The 27,882-nt window shown below is 50.1% G+C and overlaps 1 protein-coding gene across 10 annotated transcripts in view; it reads right to left on the bottom strand.

The window, feature by feature from the left end:
* Positions 1-27,882, bottom strand: part of Sin1 (SAPK-interacting protein 1) — a 213,565-nt gene that overhangs the window by 86,284 nt on the left and 99,399 nt on the right. For all 10 annotated transcript variants that reach the window (XM_065449061.1, XM_065449062.1, XM_065449065.1 and 7 more), the window contains 2 exons: positions 26,869-27,577; positions 22,312-22,418 (listed from right to left, as the gene is read on the bottom strand). In XM_065449061.1, the coding sequence (XP_065305133.1) occupies positions 22,312-22,418; positions 26,869-27,125 (364 nt within the window). In that variant the 5' untranslated portion in view covers positions 27,126-27,577. The remainder of the gene's footprint in view (positions 1-22,311; positions 22,419-26,868; positions 27,578-27,882) is intronic.

Here is a 27,882-nt window from a genome sequence, read left to right as displayed (position 1 = left end):
CAGTCAATTAGCCTGCCAAGGATACACTAACGCCCGGCCGCAGCCAACCAGAGAGGGCCGGAGGAGCACCGCGGCCGCCTCCCCACCAACCTCATCTCCGCTTCGCGCGCCAGCGGCGCATCATAGCGACCGAGCGACGAAAGCAAGCGAGAAATGCTCGGCAAGCAGCAGCGGCGCACAAGCGCGGGAGGAAAAAAAAAAAAAAAGAAAGAAAGAAAACATCTCAACGCGCCCCCACTTTCCGCACGGGCGCACAATACAGCAAAATCGGGGCAGACGCGTGCACGAGGTGGAGGAGCAGACAAATATGGCCGCGGATGGGGACACGGCCCGGAGGAGCCCAGTTACGGATGACCCAGCCCGCCCTGCCCAGTGTGGCACCATCGAGAGACGAAATTGGCAATCGTCCTGGAAAGTCGAGCGGTTCCAAAGCTTGCACGGGACGAAAACGGTGTCACTCCCCCGACAGAAAGCCTACCCTGGAACGGCGTGCGAAGGTTACCGGCAGACGCACATACTGTGGCAAGCTAAGCCGCCCTCTGACAATTCGATTGACGGTTTTAGTGAAAACACCATAGCGTAACGCGAATGAGCTTCGAACTGAAGCGCAATGTGCGGGCCCTGCTCGCTTGTAAGCAAGACTGTCGAATCTTGTTTGTTTCTGCCCATTTCTGAAGCGCGCGCCGCGATGTCAGCCGTAAAATGTGGTATGAAACGCAAGCTCTACCATTTCATCGCAACACTGCGAGACAGCACGGTTTATTCCTGGAGATGGATCATGTTTGTTGGTTGTGTGTCCAAAGTGCAATTAGCCCGGAGTTAAAGAGTGAGTGAGTGAAACAAATTCATTCGGTCCACAATGGACGCGAGTAAACTCAACGTCGCCTGGCTAGGCCCACTCGGGGACCATCAGGTCAAACCTGACGAGAAAAAACCTTGGAGTACGCTTAAGCTCCGCCTTTAAAAGGGGGAACGCGATAGCATTCAAAGATCCCTGACTGCTTGTCACGCTTCCTGGCAGCTGCAGCTTATGTAACCGTACGTTTACCGGGAAACGCTTTGTTGCGTACTCCAGGGTAGCGTATCGTACTGCTGCCGAGTAGTAGCGGTGCCTGCCTATCGAAGCTCGACCGACGTTACTTATTGGGTAGCGTAGCGTTGTCGGCGGGCTGCAGGCATCCGGTAGACCATGGCGACCAAGCAAGGGCGAGACGATTTTCTAGTGCGAAACTTGCACGGTTTATTCAAAGGTAGATTAAAGAAAATGAGATGAGCACAAAGTCATTACAAGTACATTTCGGAGCCCCTTAAATAGGCCCTCTACAATCGTGGACGGGATCTTGCTTCCGTCGATGTCATGTAACCGACACGAAAGGAGGGCCCCTACTCCTCTGGTTATTGGCGGCGAGGAGTTACCGAATCGCCATCTAGCGGAAGCGCCTCGCTGGCGTAGTATGAGGGATCATGCGGCGCGCTCCTCATAGATTTTGCTGTCAGCGCTCACTGAAAACACCACGCGCGAGCTTTCCCGGACATTTCTGTAAGTACTTTCGAAACTAGAGAAGTTTTTTACTGTCTAAATAATAATCTTGGGCAAACTGAAAGCACACAATCGTTTACAGACGCTATCTCTTTACCGAATACGTACAGTGAACGCCACTGCGCGCGGTCGCCGCGATGGAGTCTCCCGAACCGGCTTCTTACGTGAAAGGTCGGTAAACGCCGAAAGCAAGCTATGTGAAATATGTTCTTATAGTGTTTGTATAAATAAATGGAGCGTAATAGAACGAAGCCTCAATGCAGCGATCGCGCAGATTCCCAGCGACCGGCGCGTCTGCATGCTTGTCCGCGCACTATTTCGCTTTCTCCGCGCGCGCGTTTTCGCACCGTGCCATGAGCTTTAGGCCGCAGAATATGAGCATTTGACAGTATACAAGCAACCACTGTTGCGTGGGTGCTATCAAAGCTGTGCAAAAATAAGTTCATTGTAGAGACTTCGACGCCTACGGGGACTGTGATGGGCCGTCGCGACGATTCAATGTTTTTTTTTCTTCTAAATTCTTTGACCTTTCAATATTATTTCTCGAGTTGCGTCGCACTGTATGTTTATCGGTATTCTCAGCGTGCAATTTCCCGCTGCTCCTTTTTTGTAATCCAGTGCATGCATTAATTCATAACACAAACATGACCATATGCCATGCTTTCTTAAAAATGTGCTTTTTACCGCTGCCTTTCCACTCCACTCAACTTGCCAGTATCTATAGCATCGACAAGTTCATAAACCAAACCGTCATGACATTAGCCGGGCAGCGGACTCGGGCGAGCGTCTCAGTGCGCGTTTTCAGAGCATCGCAGACCGGGCGCCGTAGCAGAAATCTTCCTTGCGTCTGTGCTCGCTGCATACCCGAGCTGTAGCCGATGTTTGCCGGTTCTGTGTTTCGCGAGCCAAACTTCACGCAGCTTGTCCTGCGGCTACGTGTGAATAAGGCTGACTGCGGGCTCCGTTGCGTACCTCCGGCATTGTGGCACCGAGCAGGAGCCTACCATGTTGCGCGCCTTCAAAGGCAGTCACTACCTATTGCAGTGCTTTTAAGCGTTGTAAAGGAGACACTCGAAGCGGGAAAATTTCGCCACTAAATGAGGACCGCAGCGTACGAGGAAATTGAAACTCTCGTTTTCAGCTCGCTTCGGCGTTCCCGAAGCAGCCGACGCGGCCGCTATGTCCACGTGATCCCTCCTAGCACGTCACGCCGACGGTGGCGCCAGCTTTTCCAGTGGTGGAGCTCGAGGCCAATGCCGAGCCTGCTGAAAGGAAGTCGTCCCGCCTCCCGGAATTGTAGACGTCTGTCCGCCTCTTCTGCGCTTTGCGGGTTCGTGGAAGTTATCTTCTAGGTCCAATTTGAGGAAAGAGCCTCTCTAAACTCGTACGCACACGCACACACACACGCACACGCACACGCACACACGCACACACACACACACACACACACACACACACAAGAGTCTGTACACTGCGGGGCTTCCGGTAGACAGGTAGACACTCGAAACGGTCATGGCGAATCAAGAAGTCACGCTTCATTTCGACGAGGCCTGGTGGAAGAAGGTCGGGTGAGAGAAAGTTTTTGTGCACGATGTGCGGGACGCCAACCATCGCCGGAGAAGTCACGCCTCATTTCGACGAAGATGGTCGGATGAAATTCCTTTCGCCACGTGGTGTCAAACGCCAACCCTAACAGCATCTCCGGCGGGGAAGATCCCGACGTGTAGGGGCCAGCAGCCGCTGTACGATGGATCGGCGTTTCGGCAGCAAAATTCCCCTTAGAAGTAACGAACCCTTAGTTCGTAGCAGATAGATTCCTGGGAGTGGTCATCAGTCCTCGTGGCGCTCTTGTGACTTTTCTCCCTGGTCCGGTCCGTTTAAATTGGTCTTGCAAGCAGGTCTCGCAACTTTTCGTCGCTTGCGTGGGCAAGCAATCACCCCAGAACAGTGCCGGACCCACAACCATAAAGCATCGAGCACAAGGCCACCCTCCTCCAAGACACACCCGGCTTTAAAAAAAAAAAGAAAACCCGCTACACCTTTCCCATTCCCTACGCGCGTCCTCCCCCCCCCCCCCCCCTGAACACTAAAAACAGCCATTTCTTGAAAGCGTTAAGACGTGGTTATTAAAATCAGCTAACAATCGGCTTCACTTTGGAAAAAACATTAATTCGGAAAACGTATGAATGAACGAAAAAATGCCACGGAAACCCGGATGAGCATGAGGCTTTCATTACTCTAGGGGCAACGACTTAAACCGTCGGCATTGCCGTTAAGCTTACTCTTCTTGTAGCGAATATCGAAGGTATACTGTTGAAGAGCCAAGCTCCAGCGCAAAAGACGACCCTTTTTCGTAGACATGGACTGCAGCCATGTGAGGGGACAGTGGTCAGTCTCTATGGTGAACCTTGAACCAGCGATATAGGAAGCCAGCTTCTGCACCGCCCATACTACGCAGGCGCATTCTTTTTCTGATGCACTGTATGCTTTCTCACGAACTGAAAGCTTTCTACTGGCGTACAGTATAGGGTGTTCGTTCTCGTCATCTCTCTTTTGACAGAGCACCACCCCCATACCCCTGTCACTGGCATCACACTGAAGAATGAATGGCTTAGAGTAGTCGGGCGCGTTCAACACTGGCTGACTCGTTAATGCTTTCTTCAGCATACTAAAAGCCTTTTCTTTTGCGTCATCCCACTTTACTGTTTGTGGTTCTGTTTTTCTGAGAGCATCCGTCAAAGAACTCGCAATCTCGGAATACCGCGGGATATATCTTTGGTAATAACCCCCCAAGCCACGGAATGATCTGATGTCCCGCTTGGTTCGTCGTTGCGGGAATTTGTCTATTGCGGTCAGTTTAACCTCGGAAGGCCGACGATTGCCTTGCCCTATTACATGTCCTAGATAAGCTACATCCGCGCGCCCTAATTGGCATTTGGGAGCCTTAACAGTTAAGTTGGCCTCTCGTAGACGACACAGCATGGTTCGCAGGTGTTGCATATGGTCGGCCCACGATGAAGATTGCTATCTCATCGAGATAGGGAAGTGCAAAGTTTTCCATTCCTCGTAGCACCTGGTCCATAAGGCTAGAGAACCAATATGGCGCATTCTTCAATCCAAAGCTCAGGACTTTCGGACGAAAGGTTCCCATCGGGGAAATAAACGCTGCAAGCCCGCTTGCCCTCCCGGTCAACGGAACCTGCCAATACCCTCCGACTAAATCGAGCGTAGAGATGAAATTAGCACTGCTCACCTTCTCAAGCCTTTCCTCGATATGCGGTATCGGATAAGTCTGGTCCTTCGTGATTAAATTGAGCCTGCGGTAGTCGATACATGGTCGCGGCTCTTTTCCTAGGACTTCAGCCAAGATAAGAGGCGAGGTATAATCACTCTCTCCTGGCTCGATTGCACCTAGCTCTAACATCTTGTTTATTTCAGCGGTCATGACTTCACGTTGACGAGGCGAAACCCGATACGCTTTCGAACGAACTGGGTTCGACGAGGTTAACTCGATATCGTGAACGATCGCAGTGGTCCTGCCCTATGTGCCTGAAAATACGTCTTTAAATTCAAACACGAGTTCCCTCAGTTCGGCCCTTTGAGTGGGATTCAACTCCGCCTGTTTTACTAACTTGTCAATGGTCTCGTGAATGTCTTTTGCCTCCGTCACTGCTGTTAACTCTGGAAAGTCGACAGGCATCTCCTCAGATTGGTTATTCAAAGAGGGTTTCAGGATCATTACTCTTTTCCCCAACTTCAAGCGTCGCGTGCGAGCTGTCCTGTCATAGTAATGCTCAGCATTGTTTTGTGCCTTACGCATTTCCTGCTCAGCGATCATTGTGGCAGGGCTTACGTTCAATAACTTTCTGCATTCTGCCTCGCGAGACATTTCAGGCTCCGGCGCTTGCCGACCTCTTCCTTCGCTGGTGCACTTTCCGCATTATCCCCTATAGGGCTGTCCTGTTTGGTGCAGGGTGACGAATCCTCAGTTAAACCTGTTTCCTTCACCACTGGACATTCGTACGCTGCCTTGGCCGCGAGCTCCCTTGCCTCGGAACAAGTTAAGGCTCGCACTATCCCTTCACTAAATCCGAGTCCCCTGCGTCGCAGCAAATCCTCAGATTTGTTAGAAAACAAATATGGATACTGAGGCGCGAGATGCGCCGAGACGGCGGCTTCAGTGTCTAGTACTGCAAAAGGGCCTTCGATACGAATCTTGGCCACAGGGAGACAAACACTAGAGGCATCTACAGCTTGCCTTATCGAGGCGCATTCTCCTGTGAATTGGTCTTCCTCTACGTACGACGGGTGCACCACGTCCATTGTGGCTGCCGAGTCGCGAAGCACTCTACACGGTTTGCCGTTTACCACGAGGTCTCGAATGTATGGTTCTAGCAAGTTCAGATTTTCTGCGTTACTACTCAGCGACATCAACACTAGTTTGGGATTCCTGCATCCCACGGAGATATGCCCCGTTTACTGGCAGTTGTAGCAAACTATTGGTTTCTTGGCCTCGAAAGCTTTTCTCTTTTGCCTTTCTGCCCTCTGTTCGGGTGAATCCTTTACTCCCTCGCATTACTCGTCACTAGTTTTCACCGAATCTGAATTTTCCAGTGTTTTATACCGACTCGACTTTGACCATCGCTTTGGCTTGTCGGGTCTGTATTTAGTTACCTCCTTCTTAGGAGCTTCGTTACCTTCGTCCGCACGGCAAGTTACGTAATCCTCAGCGAGATCAGCCGGTCTCGAAACAGTGTCTACGCCTGGCCTATCCTGAACCCAATACTTGATGTTTACCGTCAACCGGCGGTAGAACTGTTCTAAAGCAATGCACTGCATTGTCTTTTTAGCGTCGCCGAGTAAACCCTCTTCTCCAAGCCATTCCTTCAGGTTTACCTCCAAGGTGTATGCAAAATCTGAGTTTGACTCACTTTTGGTTTTCTCGACTTCCCTGAATTTTAGCGTAAATGCTTCCGCTGACAATCTGTACACTCTAAGAAAAATCCCGGGGAAAACGGGAGTAACTGCGCCGTTAGTCCTAAAAAGGGCGCTTTCGTCCCTCAAAGGACTAACTGCATGAATGTGCGTGCCGCGTGCAAATTTCGGAGAGTAAGTGTTTAGTCCCTGCCCGAAAAGAGAGCAATGGGAGGACGAACAGCAACAGTTACTCCCCAGGTGCTTCGCTGTTTCCGTCCGTGTCATAGAGCAATGCGGCGACAACGGTATTGTCTATAAATCGTGAACGGTTCGAAGTTAGTGCATTTTCTATTGAACTACATGCAAAGCAGCACTTTGCCTCTTCGTGAGAAAATTACGTGAAACTTAAAACTGGAATGTGAGGAGGCACGCCCTTCGTGCGCACCCCATAAGTGAGCGATACACATTAAACGCACAAGTCATTGATGGACGGCTAGATTTTCTTGGTCAATAGTACTTAAGTTCCTTCCGTTCCAAGGAGGTTGCGAACTGAAGCGATGTGTAGCTCAAACGGCACACGCTAAGTGACAGAGAAATTGCCCTTCTCTGTCATCTTCGGTGCCCCGACTGCGAAAGAAATCAGCCCGAATACTCGGGCTGATTTCTTTTCGCAGTCGCTTATGGTTGCAAGTACACTCAACGTTACACTCTCACTGCATAGCTTGCAGAAAATACGGAGTCACTGTGATATTGCCGCACTTGTGTTCCCATGCTTAACCTTGTTTAAATATCCCGTCTTGTCAACCAAGCGGCGTGGCGAAGTGGTTAGAGTACCTGACTTGTGAGCGAAAGGATGCGAGTTCGAATCCTGCTCTCGGGCACATTTTTTTTCACCTCATCAATTTTTTTTATTAGGGTATAAATGCCTGATTTAATTAATTCCACCTTTGCGGAGCATCGGAACGAATTACCGTTACTCCCTTAAGGACCATCGGGCAGGGGCAACTGTTAGTCCCCGAAGGAGTAAGCGCATGGGGAGTAACAGTTCGTCCCCAAAAGGACTAATGGTTGTGGCAAATCAGTTAGTCCCCAAAAGGACTGACCTCCTCACCCCTTTTAGTCCTTTTTTTCTTAGAGTGTACTTTTTAAGCAGCTTCGCTTTGACTTCAAGAAGTCCTCTGCTTCTTTCCCCGTGCGGGCGATGATATCAGCTACCTCACGTGGCAGTAACGTAAGCAAGCGTTGCGGCCACGTGTTTCTCGCGAATTTTGCCTTCTCACACATGCGCTCAAACTGTACCAGAAAAAAGACCTATGTCCTCCCCTACTGCGTACGGTGCCATCAAATCTGTCATTCTGCGCTCGCTTTCACGTGCCTCTGGGCTAGGTCTTTAAGAATTTTGAGCTTTCAAGAGCTCAATCTCTAGGCAGTTCATTTCGAGGTCGCGCTCTTCTTTGGCCTCACGTGCTGCCTGCTCGCGCTCCTCTTTTTCCTCTAGGCGCTTACGCTCTTTTTTCCCTCTTTCTCTAGGCGCTTACGCTCTTGCTCATTCTCTGCGATGCTCTCTAGGCATTCCGTCAGTTCATCGTCGTCGGCCCCGATCGCTTCGACTGCCTCAATGATATCCGGCTTTCTCTTTGATTCAGCAATTTGGAGGCCCAACTCTTTGGCCAAGCTCAACAATTCCGGCTTCTTAAGTGCCTTCAAGTTCATGGCTGCCCTTAGTGCTGCTAAATCTTCATTCTATACAACCTTGACGTACTCAAACTTCCGTCAACGGTTCAAGGAAAAATCACTGCAATGTGCTTTCCAAAAAATACTTAAAGCCAAGTGATATCTCAGTGAAGAAAAGCCGCGCACTCACCATACGCAGTCATGAATCCAGACACCTTCCTTCCGAACGTTGTCGCCAGGACGAAGAGGCTACGATCTCGTAGTTGTCGTCCAAGTTGGGGTCGCCAGGGTTCCGTATCAAAATCGCTGCCAGTCAGTTTGTTGCGTACTCCAGGGTAGCGTAACGTACTGCTGCCGAGTAGTAGCGGCGCCTGCCGATCGAAGCTCGACCGACGTTACTTATTGGGTAGCGTAGCGTTGTCGGCGGGCTGCAGGCATCCGGCAGACAATGGCAACCAAGCAAGGGCGAGACGATTTTCTAGGGCGAAACTTGCACGGTTAATTCAAAGGTAGATGAAGAAAATGAGAAGAGCATGAAGTCATTAAAAGTACATTTCGGAGCCCCTTAAATAGGCTCTCTACAATTGTGGGCCGGATCTTGCTTCATCGATGTCCCGTGACCGACACGAAAGGAGGGCCCCTCCTCCTCTGGTTATACCGAGCTTGCTGAAAGGAAGAAGTCGTCCCGCCTCCCGGAATTGTAGACGTCTGTCCACCTTTTCTGCGCTTAGCGGGTTCGTGAAAGTTCTCTTCCAGGTCCAATTCGAGGAAAGAGCCTCTCTAAACTCGCGCGCGCGCGCACACGCACACACACACACACACACACACACACACAAGCACAAACACGCGCGCGCACTCGAAACGGTCATGTCGAATTTAGAAGTCACGCTTCATTTCGACGAGGCCTGGTGGAAGAGGGTCGGGTGAGAGAAAGTTCTTCTTGCGCGAGGTGCGGGACGCCCACCATCGTAGGAGAAGTCACGCCTCATTTCGGCGAAGATGGTCGGATGAAATTCCTTTCGCCACGTGGTGTCAGACGCCAACCCTAACAGCTAGCAGCGAAGGCTATGCACGAAGGCGAGTATTCTGGTAGAAACGCGGCCTCTTGCGTGGGCCGATACCGGAGGTAGTGCAAAGTCGCGCCAAAAAAAAAAATATAATTTTCAGGTTTCTGTTACTGTTTCGCACTTTTAATTAGGTCTGAGAAGACTTTATCATAAAGGTGACGCGCTGTCGGTGTTTTGTTTCATGACAGATTTTGTGGGCTATCATTCTCAATATTACGAGGAATAACTTTGTCAACACTAAGATATGGTATGAGCAACTATAGTGATAGAATGGTGTGGCAGTACAACCCGCATATACCACATGCCATATAGTAAGGAGTGGTGTATACATATATCTAAATACATACGGAAACTTTCGCTCACGGACAACTCCGCCGACGCCGGATTTTCTGCGACACGGGGCCCTTAAAGCTACCGCGTTAAAATCGAATCAAGGAGTATTCAAGGTCTCAAGGGTACACCAGGGCTACGAGAGGCATGAAAAGCACCTAAGCAACTTGCGCATCACTAGTGTCAAAAGAACTCAAAACCGATTGGTCCGTATTGTTGCACCACTTAGGGGCACGTGCCACGTAGCGCGCATGCCCACAGAGCAGAAGCAAATTCGTTTATAGTTTATTTCGTGGACTTGCGCAATGCGACCCTTCCGGTACGCCGATGGCGACATCCACCATCTCCCACCATGGCTCACACTAATCAAGACGCCCTCATTTGGCAGTGGAACTGCCGAGGCTTTCATCAAAAACAACCAGTACTCAATCAATACCTACGCCAACATACCCGCCGCCCGGATGCTATCCTACTTCAAGAAACCAACAACGCCCCGACCACGCTCCCCGGTTATCAAACCTTCCATACCACCCACCCTCTTCGCCGGGTCTCCACCCTAGTACGGCGTCGTATTCCTGTTATTGAACATGATCTCAATAGTCCTCACATCGAACATCTATTCCTCGAATTAATTCCCAATCGTAAACGGAAAGAATGCATCTTCCTTCTGAACATATACAATAGCCCCAAGGATAAAGCAAGGTGTCGCTTCCTCACCCTCTTTAAGAAGGCTCTTCACGTAGCTGGAGCGCACCCCCTACTCATCGGCGGTGATTTCAACCTCGCCCATACAGGCTGGGGCTACGTTCGCACGGAAGCTGCAGCTCGCAACCTCTGGCAAGATTACCACGACTTAGGCCTTACGCTCATCACGGATCCCTCCTTTCCTACACACCTCGGTACTTCCACTACCCGGGACTCTACCCCCGACCTCACCTTCATCAAACATATCACCAATGCACACTGGACCAATACCCAGCAAGACCTGGGCAGCGACCATTATATCCTTGCTCTCTCTTTACCCCAACTCGCTGCCGCCCCTGCCCCCACTAAAGAATTCACCATTACCGACTGGGATGTTTTTCGAAAAATACGCATAGGTTCTACCTCAGCAGAAGGCATTACCGACATTAACACCTGGATGCAAGCTCTACGCACTGATGTTCAAACGGCCACTCGGGTGGTAACTACAGATGCCTCAGTTGAACGCATGGATAGCCGCCTCGCCCATCTTCTGGAGGCTAAAGCCTCCATCCTAGCTCGATGGAAGGGGCAGCGCCTAAACCGTCGCCTCAGAAGCAAGATCTCGAAACTGAACACAGCCATCGAGGAGCATTGTCAAATCCTCAGCCGGCAACAATGGACTGAGCTGTGTAACACGGTGGATGGACAACTTCATCGCCCTTCCTCGTGGCAACTCCTCAAACATCTGCTTGATAATACCACCACTCGCACCACCCAACAGGATCGGCTGCAGAAGCTCCTTTATACGGAGACCCTTAAGCAAGGTCCACAACAGGTGCTTGACTACCTCTGCACCAGATATATCTCCAGGGGACAAGTCAGTCCACACAGCAATTACATCGGTAGCCCCAACCCTACACTAGACGCCGATTTCAGCGTATCTGAAATACACGCCGCTCTACGCAAGCTTAACGGTCGTTCTGCTCCAGGGCCAGACGGGGTCACTAACAAAAGCCTTCGCAATCTCGATGACGAGTCCGTGTCCCATCTGACAGACTACATCAACGATTGCTGGCGCAGTGGTGCCCTTCCAGCCGCCTGGAAGACTGCCAACGTTATCTTAATCCCAAAGCCTGGCAAACCATCTAGCCTCAATAACTTAAGGCCCATCTCCCTCACTTCATGCGTAGGCAAGGTGATGGAACACGCCTTCTTAGCACGCATCAACAGTCACCTCGAGGACAACTCTCTCTATCCCCACACCATCATTGGATTTCGCCCTCACCTTTCTACTCAAGACGCTATGTTGCAGCTCAAACATCAAGTGCTCAACGATCGTTCTCGTAACATGAAAGCCATTCTCGGACTCGACCTCACTCAAGCCTTTGATAACATTTCCCATGCAGCTATCCTTGATCAGGTCTCCAACCTCCAGCTGGGAGAGCGAGCCTACAATTACATCCGTGACTTTCTCTCCAATCGCACGGCTACCCTCTCGGCCGGGGATTTACGATCAGACCAGCTTCCCCTTGGCAGCAAAGGCACCCCGCAAGGTTCCGTTATCTCTCCCATGCTCTTTAACTTAGTCATGATTGGCCTTGCCAAGCAGCTACAGCAAGTCGACAATATCAACCATACCATCTACGCCGACGACATCACCATCTGGTCGTACCGAGGCAGTGATGGTCAAGTGGAATCAGCCCTCCAAACGGCGATTGACACGGTTGAAGCCTATCTCCAAGGGACTGGACTGCGCTGTTCGCCGGCTAAATCGGAGCTTCTGCTATACAAGCCCATTCAGCGGGGTCGCCCTCCCAAACACCAATCTGATCACCGACCCTGTGACGCCATCACCCTACGCCTTCAAGATGGCAGTCCTATCCCAAACGTCCCTAGTATCCGGGTTCTCGGTCTCACCATCTCTACCAACGGCTCCAACGCCTTGGCTCTCAACAAGATCTGTGCCCAATCTCAAAACACCCTACGACTTCTTAAACGTATATCTAACCGTCGAGGAGGACTCAAAGAAGAAAGCCTTCTCCGACTCGTCCAATCCTTTGTCATATGCCACATCACCTACGTTGCTGCGTACCTCAACTGGTACCGGGCTGAGCAGAACAAGCTCGACACCCTCATACGAGGGGTCTACAAGCAAGCACTTGGTCTCCCACATTGCACCAGCACTGAACTCTTCAACCAACTGGGAGTTCACAACAACCTTTCCGAACTCATTGAAGCCCAACAACGCTCTCAGCTTGAACGGCTCACCCATACTGAAACGGGGCGCTTTATTCTGTCCACGCTTGGCTTCACCTACCATCAGCAACAGGGCCCCAAGCAACCGATCCCGACCGACATCCGTAGCTGGATCTACATAGACCCTATCCCTAGGAATATGCACCCTGAATATAACAGGGCCCGGCGCCAAGCTCGGGCCGGAGCTATCATAAAAGTCCTTGCCAACGTACCTGGCGTCACATTTGTTGATGCAGCCCGATACTCCCATGGCACACGATTTGTGGCCGTTGCCACACGCGATGGAGCCCTACACCATGCCTGCAGCGTCACTACCCCCACTGCAGAGACGGCTGAAGAAGTGGCCATCGCCCTGGCCACTTTAGATCCCACCTGTCACACCATAGTGTGTGACTCTCGCTCAGCCGTTACTAACTTCAGCAAAGGGCGTATTTGTCCCCAAGCTCTTCGCATCCTCTGCCAGGCACCACACTCTAAAGACAGCATAATCTCCCTAACATGGATCCCGGCCCATGCGGGCCCTGTCCACCCACACCTCCCCAATCTCAACGAGGTCACCCACTCCATTGCGCGAGGCCTAGTCAACCGCGCCGGAGTCACTGGAGATGAGTTGGACACCAGGGACAGTCTGACAACTTATAACGATCTTGTTAAGGCCTTTTACCTGAGTCGCCGAATCTTCCCCCCGCCTCACCCAAAGTTCAGCCGGGCGCAGGCTACCACCCTGCGTCTACTACAAACAAACACGTACCCTTCACCCGCCCGCCTCCACCTTATATTTCCGGACGTCTACACTACCCCCAACTGCCGGTGCTGTGGAATTCACCCGGCTACGCTTTCGCATATGCTATGGGAGTGCCCAGCACAGTACGCACAGACTAACACCACGACTCTCTCGTCGAGGTTGCATGAGGCTCTGCGGAGCTCCACCCTCGACGACCAAACCTGGGCGACCCAGCACGCCCGCGAGGCGGCGGCGAGGCAAGCCCTCGACGTCCCTTCGTGGGAGGCGTAGGCCCGGCCATCATAAAGTGCTGGTTCTACAATAAAAGTTTATTCCTCCTCCTCCTGCGCAATGTAATTTAACCGACGCTTTTTGTGCAGCAGAGCACACTTGAGAGCTAACGACCGCACCGTTTTTTTTTCTCATAACCGCCAGCCAATGTTCTTCCGCGAGGCTGCGCAAACAGTTCGTACTTCAAACTTTCCCTGTTACCTAAGATGGTAACCGTGCACAAAAATAATATTTAAGCGCGTAATTTTGTACATTTTCACTCGTCTATTATAGCGGAACGGTAAAAGTTGAATTCTTTATTGACTTGAAACAAAACGCTTGCTTCCCTGCAATTATTTATTTTCAAGTTTCACTTCAGTTGGCAGTGAAGTTTCATGAGTAAAATGGGGTAAGCAGTGAAATTAACTGCACCGCGGACTTTTGAAGAGTCAACTGCTCAGACTTCATGCAATTTGTCAATGTCTGTTGCACACCTTATCGCTTCCGCCGATGAACAGACATCAAGAACAAGAGACGCCCCGGAGATATCAAGTACGACGTCATTTTGAATGGGTCGCATGACGACGATTTCGTTTGCTTCTGTTGGCTGGCGGAGTAACAACCCCGCACGGTCCCTGTGCCTTGGTTGCCAACTGCCATTTTTTTTTAAGTTCTATCCTACTATGCCCAGCTTCACTTTCACTGTCGGCGCCACCGCGACAGCGACGAAGTGCAAGGACGACTTTCGGTGCGCGCCACACGAGACCGCTGCCTCGCGATCGAGCTGAAAGGAGCCGGCGATATACAACAGATATGGGGGATGCGCGCATCGAGGCACTCTGCTCCAGAGCAACCAAGAAAGCTACAGCGACGGACGAAGAAAGGAACACGTAGTACAATGATTCTACGGAGGCCGAGACACTTGCCTCTAAAACGAGCGAGGTGCGTGCTGTGGAGTGCGCTGGCGACAGCGTGAACACGCGGTACGAAACCGGCTGGATGTGAAGCTGCTTTTACGAGTTGCCTTGTCTCCTCTCGCGCTGCTCGTAGCCTTAGTTATTAACCAAGTTATACGATAATTTTCATTAAAGCGAAGGCTTCCGTGCTGATGAAATCAACGGTATGCTTTTAGCAAGCCCAGAAGAAGCATCCAGTATTTTTCGGCTCTTACTATAGTCGAGTAATTAGTACTGATTAATCCATAAACTTTTTATTCCTTAACTCCACACCCGCAGTGGTTGTTGGTGACTATGGTGTTGCGCTGCTAAGAACGAGGTCGCGGGATCAAATCCGGGCCGCGGCGACCGCATTTCGATGGGGGCGAAATGTAAAAACGCCCGTGTCCCGTGTATTGGGGGCACGTTGAAGATCCTTTTTGTGGTCAAAATTAATCTCGCGTTCCCCACTACGGCGTGCCTCATAATCAAATCTTGGTTTTGGCACGTAAAACCACAGAATGCATTCATTCCTTAACTCCACGCCTACTATGTCAATACAAGGGTTGTGAGCCCGTTTGAAAACAGTGCTTTTAGTTTGCGTAGCTCTTGTTGCAGCTGTAAGATTTGTCGGGCGATCCCACCGCTGGCATACAGTTGAAGGAGTTGTGAGACGATCTCGCCGCTGCCACCATTTTTAAGGGTTGAAGGTCGTAGAGAGGGACTTCGGAGGAACTTAGGCGTACAGGGTTTATTTACAATATTTACATTTGAACATGGGATACATTTACGCAGTCTAGCGTGACTCCCAAATGGAGCACGCAAGACGAAGCATACAGCATACGAGCACGAAGCTCCAAACACACTGACGAGCACGCAGCTTACGAGCACACACTAGCAGCCGACGACAGCTGCTTATAAGCACTTCGTGTTCCCTAGATCCCTAGGTGAGGCAAAAACGTTCGACGCCATCGCAGCCGGCCCCCTTTTGAGGGAAGGGGGTTTACACACACACGTACGCACAGCTTTCACTGCCGATTCGCAGCGTCAAACGTCAACGCAGTCGACCTGCGCTGACCCAGAGCTGACCCCCGCAGCGTGGCCGCCGGTTGTCCCTTGTCCGGAGCCTCTAAATTCCAGAGCTGCCTTTCTCCTGTAGTCGCCGATTCGCCGAACGAGGCGCATGGTGGATTAACGCCGCCGTAGTCAAGTTCTCCAAGGTATTTCATGGTTGGTTAGCGCTGTCGTTCTCGCTGTTCTCTAAGGGCGCCACCACCACGGATCGATCGAAGCACCTGCAGCGGGCTGAGATAGTTTTGCAGAGCAGTACCCCTGCAGGCCGATCCTAACACAGCGCTTAAAATAAAATCACTGGAGGCGCGCAAGCGGCGTTTCATTGTACAGGTATTGTACAGGAACGACGTTGACTCACAGTGGAGGAAAGGAACTATGAAGCTTACCAGCAAGTATGCGACGGGTATAATAAGCAACATGGCAACAAAGAACGTCAAACGCAACGCCAAAGAGGCTTAGACAATCACCTTGGCAGCGGCAATGGAAAATAAACCTGCTATGAGTAACTAGCTAAAGGGTAAAAATCGAAATCAGGAAAGGAACAATTTAAAACTCAAATGGAAGCTCTTTACTTTTCGAAGCGAGGTCAGGGTGGCTCAGGACGCGTAGATATAAAGCGATGTACACCAAGGAAGAAGAAGCATGCGCTTGCCGCGGTAAAGCTAGGGAAACGATGGAACGCTTTATTAGAACGTGAAGATATCTACAAAGCGGTCGGTTTAGGCTCGTCTGACCTCCACGATACCCTTGGGTTCAGGGACAGCAGGGGAAAAGTAAACATGTGCGCAAGAGAGGTTAGTGAGAGGCGATAGGAAGTTTGGTGGTAGAAAAGTACGGGAGACCACAAATAACGGAAGCGTACAAAGTTCCCAATAGCGGTTCGGAAAGTTAGTTGCTGAGAATTCTTTGTGTGTGCCATTTGCTAACGAATTGTTGCGGCTTAGGGCGGCGTTAGGGAAATGAATCCACCAACTGGAGCCCACATCGACTGCTACGTCAGGTTGTAGAAGATGAAGGAAAATGGTTTATTTAGCTTAGTTACACTGCTCCAGTTACTGAAGCCCACTTCACGCAGGAGCAAGTTAAACGTCCAAATTCACATCAGGACCCTCTGTCGTCACTCTCGAAAAGTCTCGAGTAGGGAATCTGAAGACTGTCCAGCAGCAAATCACCATCGTCAACTCCGTTGGGATACCACGCCCGTGCTTGCCATAACCCGTAGTAACTCCGCCTCCGAAGAAACTGGTATGGAATCTGTGGAAAGAAATCAACCGGCGACACCTCGTTCGTTCGTCTTTGCCCCCCCCCCCCCCCCCCGCTTTCTCCTTCGCTCAGGCTGCCAAGTAAAGGGCAGATTAAGGGCCTTTCATGGAACCCTGCAACAGCCGGCTTACAGGCTGTCTTCACGGGTGGATAAGTGCTGCGGGATGGGTGATTATTTGACTTGTCGCCAACGTCTAATTAACTGCGCCTCTCCATTCGTTGTCGTGGTTCCCTCCTTTTTATCCTTTGCTCAGGTTTCCAGGTAATGGTGGGGTGAGCAACCTTCAACCGTCAGTGTCCACGCTGCGTTATCATCTGGATAGGAGGTGCGGTGGTTTGACACCGTGGCAAACGTTCAATTAACACCCTTTCTGGTGTTGAGACCTAACAGCCTGTGCGTTTGTGTGCGTGTGTGCTTGAAGACAGTTAAGACAATAGGCAAATAAGAACAAGAGCTTGGTGGCGCAACCCACCGGCCCGTTTCAAAGTGGAGGCTCGCCCGCCCGAACGTCTGTCTATAAAACCATCCATTGGTTTCGCGGCCACGAAAAAACAAAAAACTGCGCATTTGGAAACGCGTCGTTCACAGTGCGTGATGTTTCCAAAAGTGCTCTACAAGCCCTTGCACTGATATTGCGGCGTTACAGTTAACATTAGGAAAAGTTAAATAACCAGTAATAATTACCATATTTTTAAAAAACTTCGAGGTTTCTCAGGAGGTTACTAACAACATGCAGTTCATTTAATTTTCACAGATTGCTTTGCTTTGTTTTAAGACATTGTTCATGTTAGCTGGAACAGCCTCGGAATGAACCAACAACTCAGATCTATGCAACAGGTACTGGGTCGTTCAAAATATGTGCGAACGCGGCGAAGCGTGGCCGCGCTCCGCGGAGCGTCAGCGCATCCGGCGCGGTCGCGCATCGAAACAATGTGGCGCAGGCGCACAGCAGACTGGAGGCGGTGCTTCGTGTCGTCTGCTACAGTGCTGAAGCGCACCGTGCTTGCTTTGCTGGGAAGCGCGCCTAACTCTGTGCTGGCAGCGTCCAGACGTGGTGCCGAGATGGCACTGTCGCATTTTACTGATTGCAGCGCGTTGTTCAGTCCTGTGGAAGGGTATCAACTGGCAGAGGGAGCTAGCTTGGGCACGGCAATCTCTTATCCGCTGGCGCGGCTGATAAGCTGCTGCAAATAAGTGCCAAGCTAAGCGACTGCTCTGTACTAGTGAATGATTCTCGAATGATTCTCGGATCTACACTAGAGCTGAGAAATTTGAAACAACGCCTGCATTTAACCGAGAACGCTGCATTGCAAACACACGTTGCTGAGTTGCCGTATGCGGAACCAACAACAACGCGTTGCAGTCAGTAAAATGCGACAATGCCATCTCGGCACGTCAGGGCGCTGCCAGCACACAGGTGCGCTTCCCAGCAAAGCAAGCATGGTGCGCTTCCGCGCTGTAGCAGACGACACGAAGCACCGCCTGCAGACTCCTGTGCGCCTGCGCCACATTGTTTCGATGCGCGACCGCTCCGGATGCGCTGACGCTCCGCGGAGCGCGGCCACGCTTCGCCGTGTTCGCACATATTTTGAACGACCGTGTACATCCGCGACTAGGCCAATTTTCTTGCTTTTCTTTTTCCACCGCCGTCCCCTTCGTTACGACATTGCAAACCCGCTCGTTCGAGAGTTTGTCACTGCACAGTTTTTTTTTTTGTTTAGGAGTACCGGATGAGAGGGAGGTTATCAAAAAATCATGCGTGTTACTCCAAACGTATCCGGGTGTCGGGGGCTCATAACTGCTATTCGCAGCTATCTAAACAAAGGGGGTCAGAGAGCCGCTGCAGTATGGCGCCTTTTTCTTACATAAGTAAACACAAAACAGGGAACTAAGCGGAAACGCCAGGAGAATAAAAATACAAGATTCTTCAAGGTTATCCGTACATGACGCATGAGCGGTACTGCATTATTGCACCCGAGGACAAGTTCTAAATTGCATGCGAATATTTACGTACGATAGTCTTGAGGCGGCACTTCGGCGCAGAGACAAACCATTTACATAGAAATTACATAAGGCGTAGACTGGAATATTCTAAGAGCTTTTTTGGGGGGGGGGGGGGGGCTTTTACGTGCCAAAACCACTTCCTGATTATGAGGCACGCCGTAGTGCACGACTCCGGAAATTTTCACCACCTGGGGTTCTTTAACGTGCACCTAAATCTAAGTACACGGGTGTTTTCGCATTTCGCCCCCATCGAAATGCGGCCGCCGTGGCCGGGATTCGATCCCGCGACCTCGTGCTCAGCAGCCCAACACCACAGCCACTGAACTACCACGGCGGGTTATTCTAAGAGCTTAACAAAGTTCAAAAGACGCCACGCCTAACATCGCGCCTCGACATGACCAAGATGCCGTTACAGAATTGTAGCTTTCATAGCATTAATCACAAAAGAAAACGCAAAATTAAGCGTAAGGATGTTCGTGAGCCCACATGCTCGTTCGGGCCATGTTCGTGCGGCTTCAATGACCTGCAGTCAGACGCACCGATAAAGCAAACGTGACTTTACTACTTCTATTCCTGCACACCTACCGTACTTTTTTTTTTTTCAACTCGTGCAGAGCCCAGTCACAGCCATGAAAGGCAGAGAAAATCATCTCACTCAGCTCTTTTCAATCGTAACCGAAGACTACTTTATTATTATTATTATTAATTATTATTATTATGACTAATTTCCTCCGCCTTTCCTTTCTTGCCGTTTCCAGAAGCACTTCCCGGCGTCTGGCTTTTGCTTTTCCCTACTACTACTATTATTACCACCACCACCACCACCACCACCACCACCACCACCACCACCACCACCACCACTACTACTACTACTACTACTACTACTACTACTACTACTACTACTACTACTACTACTACTACTAATAATAATAATAATAATAATAATAACTTGCGACATAACGGCGCGGACGCCATGCGTAGTTGCATGTTGTTGTTGAAACGTTTACTTAAGAGTGATTAACTTGGTTCAAGAATAACAGCTAGCTTCTATAGTCGGTGACTACCTAACAATTACAAAAGCTACACCCACAAAAAAGCAGTGCACCTGCTCTTCCCCTCTAAAAGAGAGCTGAACCAGCTGGAGTCCGCTCACAGCTTAATGATTTTGGTTGGCTAACGTAAATGCTAGGCTAATTAGAAAATATAAGCTAGTTCTTCAAGCTAGAATGTTACCTTTGGTTGGGCAGTGACATCAGGATCCCCTATAAAACGTGGCTAGACTTTCGGGCTTCGTCCTGAAACCAGTGACACAATGACCAATCTCCACAGACAAAAAAGTTGTTTCAAACACGCGAAACCCCTTGACGTCGGGTAAATTGGTGGATCTAATTGGCTGTCACGTCTATGCAAATCTTGTATTAGTTGGACGGCGTAGATATAACCTTATAATTGTTAGGCTGTCACCGACTACAGACATTTCGGAGTGTATCAAGCTAAACGAACACGAGAATTCAAATGTGTACCAGCGATGACGTTAATTTCATTACAGACATATATGTTTGACGAAAAGCCTATGCACTAGGAGACCTCACCAAAAGCCGATTCTACGTTTAAAATTTTCTTTCAGCCCGATCGCAATCGACTCCAGCGCAAACGTATAGCTCTTGCGTCGCATACATTTTCTTAAAAATTATGGTTTTACGTGCCAAAACCAGTTTTTGATTATGAGGCACGCCGTAGTAAAGGACTCCGGAAATTTCGACCAATTGGGGTTCTTTAACGTGCACCTAAATCTAAGTACACGGGTGTTTTCGCATTTCGGCCCCATCGAAATGCGGCTGCCGTGGCCGGGATTCGATCCCGCGACCTCGTGCTCAGCAGCCTAACACTATAGCCACTGAGCTACATTTTCTTCTTTGAGTTTTATTTTTGTTTGTTTGTTTGAACTGATAGTATAACGACTGAGAAACAGGAACGGCGGGAACCCAAATTCGCCTATTTTCGTGTAAAGAAAGAAAGAAAGAAAGAAAGAAAGAAAGAAAGAAAGAAAGAAAGAAAGATTAGATAGATAGATAGATAGATAGATAGATAGATAGATAGATAGATAGATAGATAGATAGATAGATAGATAGATAGATGAAAATGAAATAAAGGCACAATGGAGAAAGCTAATTCAAGCCGACCTCGTCAAAAGAGGCATCGGTTTGCGCATCCACTACGTACTCTACCCTCCACCAGACACTGTCCTAATATAAAACTGACAACCATTCTGCGGGCTGGAAACTTTTCTCGAGGGAGTCCTGCCACAGAAATTGTCTGGACTCGATCCAGCACCTAACCCTGCCATAACGCGCAAAACGCAGCACAGCAAACACAGATAGAGAAGCACCACAACGCTTCTATTGAAGACTTTCTCCTTTCCGCTCCACCCACGTCCTTTGCCACAAAGAAGCAAGAAAGTTTTTTCAAGCCGACGACTCAATCGGGAAAGGAGGCGCCATTCCGTAAAGATAACCCATTACGCGACATTGCGGTGAACGCAGTCCGCGCCCAGCAACAAACACGGCACGAAGCGTTAAAAGGAGCGGAAATTCTTTCGACGCGCCTCGCTAAAAGGACAAGGCTGTGCGAAAAAGAACAAACTAACGACCACGAACGGCGGACGAGGCGGGGGAGTGCGTCAAAGTGATTAAATCGGGCGAGAGCAAGATAATGCGCGCTCAGGTCGCCGAGAGAGACAGACACGGCTGCAAGGGGGGGGGGGGGAGGGGGGCGAAGACCGAGAGACGCGAGAAAGTTTTTGCCGGCGTCAAGCGAGTTCTGAAAAGTGACGCGGGACTGACCACGAAAGACAGGCTGACAAAGAGACCGCGTGCTTCCGCGCAAAGCAGCTAATTGGGATAACACGCAACCGAGCCCGTTGTCGTGCTTGGGAAGTAAACAACTGCGATTCAGCGGACGAGAAGTTACGCGCAGAAATGTTAAGAACAAAACACTTGTTACAGCAGAACACAGCAAGCAAAACATCGAAGCAGCAGTTCTGGACAGCAATGCCGCGCTTCTTGCCATAAGCTGAGAATTCCATCCGATTCGCCCGCCTCGCAGCTCCCGCTGAAACCTCGCGAGTATACGGTGAACTCGACGTCCGGAAACTTTCAGTACATATGTAATAACGAGAGCGAGACAATCGGGTCAAGGCAAAACGATCGAGACAGAATCCCTGTATCTACTTGTGACACTCTGAAGCCTCGCCAAAAATACAGCAGGACAGGGCCTCCAGGCTGAACACGCTCGGTTAAGAGAACCTGGGAGTTCACAAAACGGTACCAAGGCACCCCGGCCATATTGCCTCGTTTAAAAACACCGCTGCACGGCGCCTCAAGGCCTCGCGAGAGAAGCGAGTGTCAGCCGGACAGAAACCCCTGTGTCCGAAATCGGGACAAAGCTAAGAAACGCGTCGAGCAGCCACAGAGGTACAGAAAGCATGCAAATGGACGTCCGTCGTCTCACGTATCGCATGACGAGCTGAAACGGCGCGCAGAAGGCATGGGAAGGTGTAGAGAGAGACTGACCGGTGAGTTCTTTGGCAGGCTGGTCCTTCCAGACGACGTGACGCAGCTTCCCTTGCAACCGACGCTCCTTCTTGAGCCGCTCGAGCCGCTGGGCCGTGTTGGAGCGCCTGTTGTTTGTACGATCGGCAGGAGAGACAGACAGATGCACACAATGTCGGGCGGCAGGGGGAACTTGTGATCTGCAAACGTTCTGCTCCAAGTTTTGATGGAAAGCCGGCTCATCAAGAAACCTTGGCCCAAACACGTACAAACAACAAAAACAAAGGTGCTTCGCGCACGCAGAGCCTGAACTGCTACCACTCCCTCAATATTTTTGGTTTCGCTCGGGCGAACGTCGCGATTGCGGGTTGATACAGGGGCTTATAGCCTGTTATAGCAGCACCGTTTTTCCAATCATATATAGGCGGGTAAATCAATCAAAATGGAGAGAAAAAGATATCGTGTCCGAAAGCGCTTTGTTATAACTGACGAGGCACCCACCAAATAGCGCAAAGCCGGCTACGTCCCTGACGCGTAACAAGCTCTCGCCACGGTTATTGGCGCTTTCGGTCGTCAAAAGCGAAAGTCCACGCTGCATAAGTGCCATGGCAAAAAGGTCAATTGCGTTCGCAGCTTGGACATGCACTTTGAAACAGTGAGGTCTGCAATGTGCCACTCAATTTCAAACAGGCAATTCAGCTTTTTCGCGGCACCGGTAGCATGCAGAATTTGCTCTTGACGGTATTCATCATCATCATCATCATCATCAGCCTGGTTACGCCCACTGCAGGGCAAAGGCCTCTCCCATATTTCTCCAACAACCCCGGTCATGTACTAATTGTGGCCATGCCGTCCCTGCAAACTTCTTAATCTCATCCGCCCACCTAACTTTCTGCCGCCCTCTGCTACGCTTCCCTTCCCTTGGAATCCATTCTGTAACTCTTAACGACCATCGGTTATCTTCCCTCCTCATTACGTGTCCTGCCCATGCCCATTTCTTTTTCTTGATTTCAACTAAGATATCATTAACTCGCGTTTGTTCCCTCACCCAATCTGCTCTTTTATTATCCCTTAACGTTACACCTATCATTCTTCTTTCCATAGCTCGTTGCGTCGTCCTTAATTTAAGTAGAACCCTTTTCGTAAGCCTCCAGGTTTCTGCCCCGTAGGTGAGTACTGGTAAGACACAGCTATTATACACTTTTCTCTTGAGGGATAAAGGCAACCTGCTGTTCATGATCTGAGAATGCCTGCCAAACGCACCCCAGCCCATTCTTATTCTTCTGATTATTTCCGTCTCATGATCCGGATCCGCAGTCACTACCTGCCCTAAGTAGATGTATTCCCTTACGACTTCCAGTGCCTCGCTGCCTATTGTAAATTGCTGTTCTCTTACGAGACTGTTAAACATTACTTTAGTTTTCTGCAGATTAATTTTTAGACCCACTCTTCTGCTTTGCCTCTCCAGGTCAGTGAGCATGCATTGCAGTTGGTCACCCGAGTTACTAAGCAAGGCAATGTCATCAGCGAATCGCAAGTTACTAAGGTATTCTCCATTGACTTTTATCCCCATTTCTTCCCAATCCAGGTCTCTGAACACCTCCTGTAAACACGCTGTGAACAGCATTGGAGAGATCGTATCCCCCTGCCTGACGCCTTTCTTTATTGGGATTTTGTTACTTTCTTTATGGAGAACTACGGTGGCTGTGGAGCCGCTATAGATATCTTTCAGTATTTTTGCATACGGCTCGTCTACACCCTGATTCCGTAATGCCTCCATGACTGCTGAGGTTTCGACAGAATCAAATGCTTTCTCGTAATCAATGAAAGCTATATATAAGGGTTGGTTATATTCTGCACATTTCTCTATCACCTGATTGATAGTGTGAATATGATCTATTGTTGAGTAGCCTTTACGGAATCCTGCCTGGTCCTTTGCTTGACAGAAGTCTAAGGTGTTCCTGATTCTATTTGCGATTACCTTAGTAAATAGTTTGTAGGCAACGGACAGTAAGCTGATCGGTCTATAATTTTTCAAGTCTTTGGCGTCCCCTTTCTTATGGATTAGGATTATGGTAGCGTTTTTCCAAGATTCCGGTACGCTCGACGTTATGAGGCATTGCGTATACAGGGTGGCCAGTTTCTCTAGAACAATCTGCCCACCATCCTTCAACAGATCTGCTGTTACCTGATCCTCCCCAGCTGCCTTCCCTCTTTGCATATCTCCCGAGGCTTTCTTTACTTCTTCCGGCGTTACCTGTGGGATTTCGAATTCCTCTAGACTATTTTCTATTAGATTATCGTCGTGGGTGCTACTGGTACTGTATAGATCTCTATAGAACTCCTCAGCCATTTGAACTATCTCATCCATATTAGTAATGATATTGCCGGCTTTGTCTCTTAACGCATACATCTGATTCTTGCCAATTCCTAGTTTCTTCTTCACTGTTTTTAGGCTTCCTCCGTTCCTGAGAGCCTGTTCAATTCAATCCATATTATACTTCCTTATGTCAGCTGTCTTACGCTTGTTGATTAACTTCGAAAGTTCTGCCAGTTCTATTCTAGCTGTAGGGTTAGAGGCTTTCATACATTGGCGTTTCTTGATCAGATCTTTCGTCTCCTGCGATAGTTTACTCGTATCCTGCCTAACGGAGTTACCACCGACTTCCATTGCACATTCCTTAATGATGCCGGTATTATCGGCAGGTAAAGGTTATGGAAATGGTGACGCCAGTAACGGGCGATTTTCTCTATATTTCAAGCCTTCATGCGATAAGTGCACTGTGGTGTTTACGAACACAAGAGTGAAAGCACGCAGTTTAACTGCAGGTTGCGCGTGCCTAGGCTTTTCTTTTTTTCCTTTTTTTTTCTTCAGTGGGGTAGAAACTTGGGCAGGTTGGTGCAGCACACTTCAAATTCTGGAAGTCCAGCGCTGAGATACAATACACAAAAAATTGTGCGTGTCGTTCTTTTCTATTTCGTCTGAGCGCTGGCATCCTTGCCTTTGAACTAAGCTTCCCTTTTTTTAAAAAAAATCGCGTGCGCATGACCCCATTCACGTAAAACTAACACTGTACTGTGAGATGGCCGCGAATAGGACAGAGGGGGAGTGGATCGAGCCGAGGCGTAGTTATAACACATGGGGAGAGCTTCTAGCGTTCCCTGGTGCGATACAACGCATCGCACAGAGACAGTCACGTAAACGTTGTCGTCGGACTAGAGGGAGCGACGTAGAATTGCTTCTGTGCGATACCGAAGAGCTAACAAGACGGCAGTCCTATGCACACTCTTCTCCGCAATATAAGTGCGCCGGTCGTGCCGCCATTCACCGCGAAGTCAAACCAGTGCACGTTTCGCTTCCGGCAGTGTTAAGACCTTCGCGCCTCCGACTCACGGCTTTCGAGTGCTTTGGGTCAGAATCAAAGCACACGCAGCCTTAGTGGTACACGTTCAGTCACGCAGGTCGATAAAAACGCCTCACACAAAAAGAAGAAAAAAAAAAACGAAAAAAAACACAAACGAATGTTATCTTCACTTGCTCGTATAATAGTAAATCAATTACTGCGAAATTAGGTAAACTAGCGTTTTAAAAGCATACTTTAGAGTTTAGTGTGTTTCTACCTTTCTTTAATTTTTAGTGTCCCTTTTAACTTCACTAAATCTTTTATGGTCGATGTTTTGTCTTCATAAGGCCCAGACAAGGCGCGTGCATGGTTGAAGAGGCGAACGAGAACGCCAGTTTCGATAGCTCTACTGCCCAAACATTACAGGTGCTTCAACAAACGCATGCGCGCGACTGATGCTTCCTGCACATACCACAACCACAGCCATATTGCCCCAGCTGACTGGTAGCGGTGCGCTTGCTTGATGCTGTGTGAAATGCCCGAGCTGCTGTCATTTCACCGGGGCTAGCAAAACAATGAAGGATCATCAAAGATTTCGTTAATACTAAGAGCCGAGTAGCGCTTCTCTTTTCTTTTTTTTTATTTCCACAACATTTAATTTTTGTTCGTGCTCTCAATGCGCCACTATTTCTCCGTAGTTTCGGCTTCATCACGCATCTCACACTGCACTATTCTGCTTACCATACGTGCCGCGAACAATACAACTTGCAGCCTCTGAGAAGCTGACATTCGAGTGCATTTGGCGATAGCCAGTCTCATAAACGGCGGACGCATGAGGCTCGCGCACCCAGGAAAAAAAAAGGGAGAAAAAGAAAAAACGCCCGCGGCATTGCACTTGCGAAAAATCCAATCTCTGCACAGTGTACGCAGTTCACATGGCGTCCGCTAACTTCAGGCCTGCTATTTGTAAATCTATACTAACGAACACATCATCATCCTGCGGCCGGCCCTTGAACTTTATTGTGGGTAACACCGTTCCGCGCCAAGAGGTGGCAAGGAGGTCGTCCGGACAGCGAAGCGCATCACTCCAGTGTCATCACGTCTGCGAGCCTTCGTTTGAGCTCCTCTCTATACCGGAGTCTGCGGAAAGCGAGCTTGTAAGACTTGTGGTTAACAGTTGATTACTGAGCTTGCGGACTCCGTGCATTGCCCTTTCTCTCACGGGCAGCGTTACCTGCGGTGAGCGCCGATGAACTCCATCTCAGAGACGATGTCGTAGGACTGGCTCATTTCTTGTTGCTGCTGCAGTTGCAGTTGCTCGGCTTCGGCCACTAGGTCGGTGGTCACCTGGGAGGCCGCCGGCTGAGGCCATGCGGCGCGCACGTCGGCGTCGCTCAGCAAGGCCAGTTCGCACAGGCCGGTGTCATCGCACGTCACGAACGAGTGGCGCACGTGCGATAGCACAAATCGCACGTCATCGTACAGGGCCATCACGGCGTCCCTTATGCCGTTATAGGCGCACGGATGCCCACCGAGTCAGCGGGACGCCGGGAGTCCAAACACTCACCAAGAGAATAACATAGCAGGAGAAGTGAAAACTATGAGTATGGCACGCCGTCGACTGCGCTCTTTTTGTATGCCTACTGGTCCGCCGGCCACACGTTGCGCGCTCGCGGGGCAGCGCAGGAGCAGGCCCTATAGTTGCGCAGTCAAGCGAAGCCGGGGCCAAATACTCGAGTCCGTTGCCACGGGTCTCTTAATAAACAGCCAACACACGCGGAGCCGTGCCGATGCGTACGTCAGGGAAGCACTTTCCTGGCCCAGGGTCGCCGCCGCCGCCGCTCCTCTCAGTGGCCACCGCCTGCTGCCAGCGCTGGATGTTGGAGTCGGGACACAGCGCGCCTTGTCGGCGCGCCGTGGGCCTAGGAGTCTCCGCGGGACACCTGCGTGTGCGGAGAGAGAGAAGTGGGTCTTGTGGGGAAGGAGAAAAGGCTAGCGCTATTTTCTGCAACCCATGCGGGAGCACGGCTCAGCGCCAGCAGGGTGGAGGGGATGGGGTTAAAAGGGAGAGAGGGTAGGAGGGAGAAAGGTAGAGGGTCGTAGAGATGGAGGCGAAGTAGTGGCCGATCAGGAAGCCCGAGGTAACGGCCATCCGTCTTTGTAGAAATGTTCACGGACAGCTGTGGCTGCGCTGACTGCTCTGCGACTTCCCTGCACTGTTATCGGGACACGCCAGCTGCACCTATGG

Source organism: Dermacentor albipictus, unplaced genomic scaffold (assembly GCF_038994185.2).
Source record: "Dermacentor albipictus isolate Rhodes 1998 colony unplaced genomic scaffold, USDA_Dalb.pri_finalv2 scaffold_13, whole genome shotgun sequence".
NCBI lineage: Eukaryota > Metazoa > Arthropoda > Arachnida > Ixodida > Ixodidae > Dermacentor > Dermacentor albipictus.
Note: the sequence above shows the minus strand (reverse complement) of the source record. Positions and strands in the feature narration are given on the sequence as shown.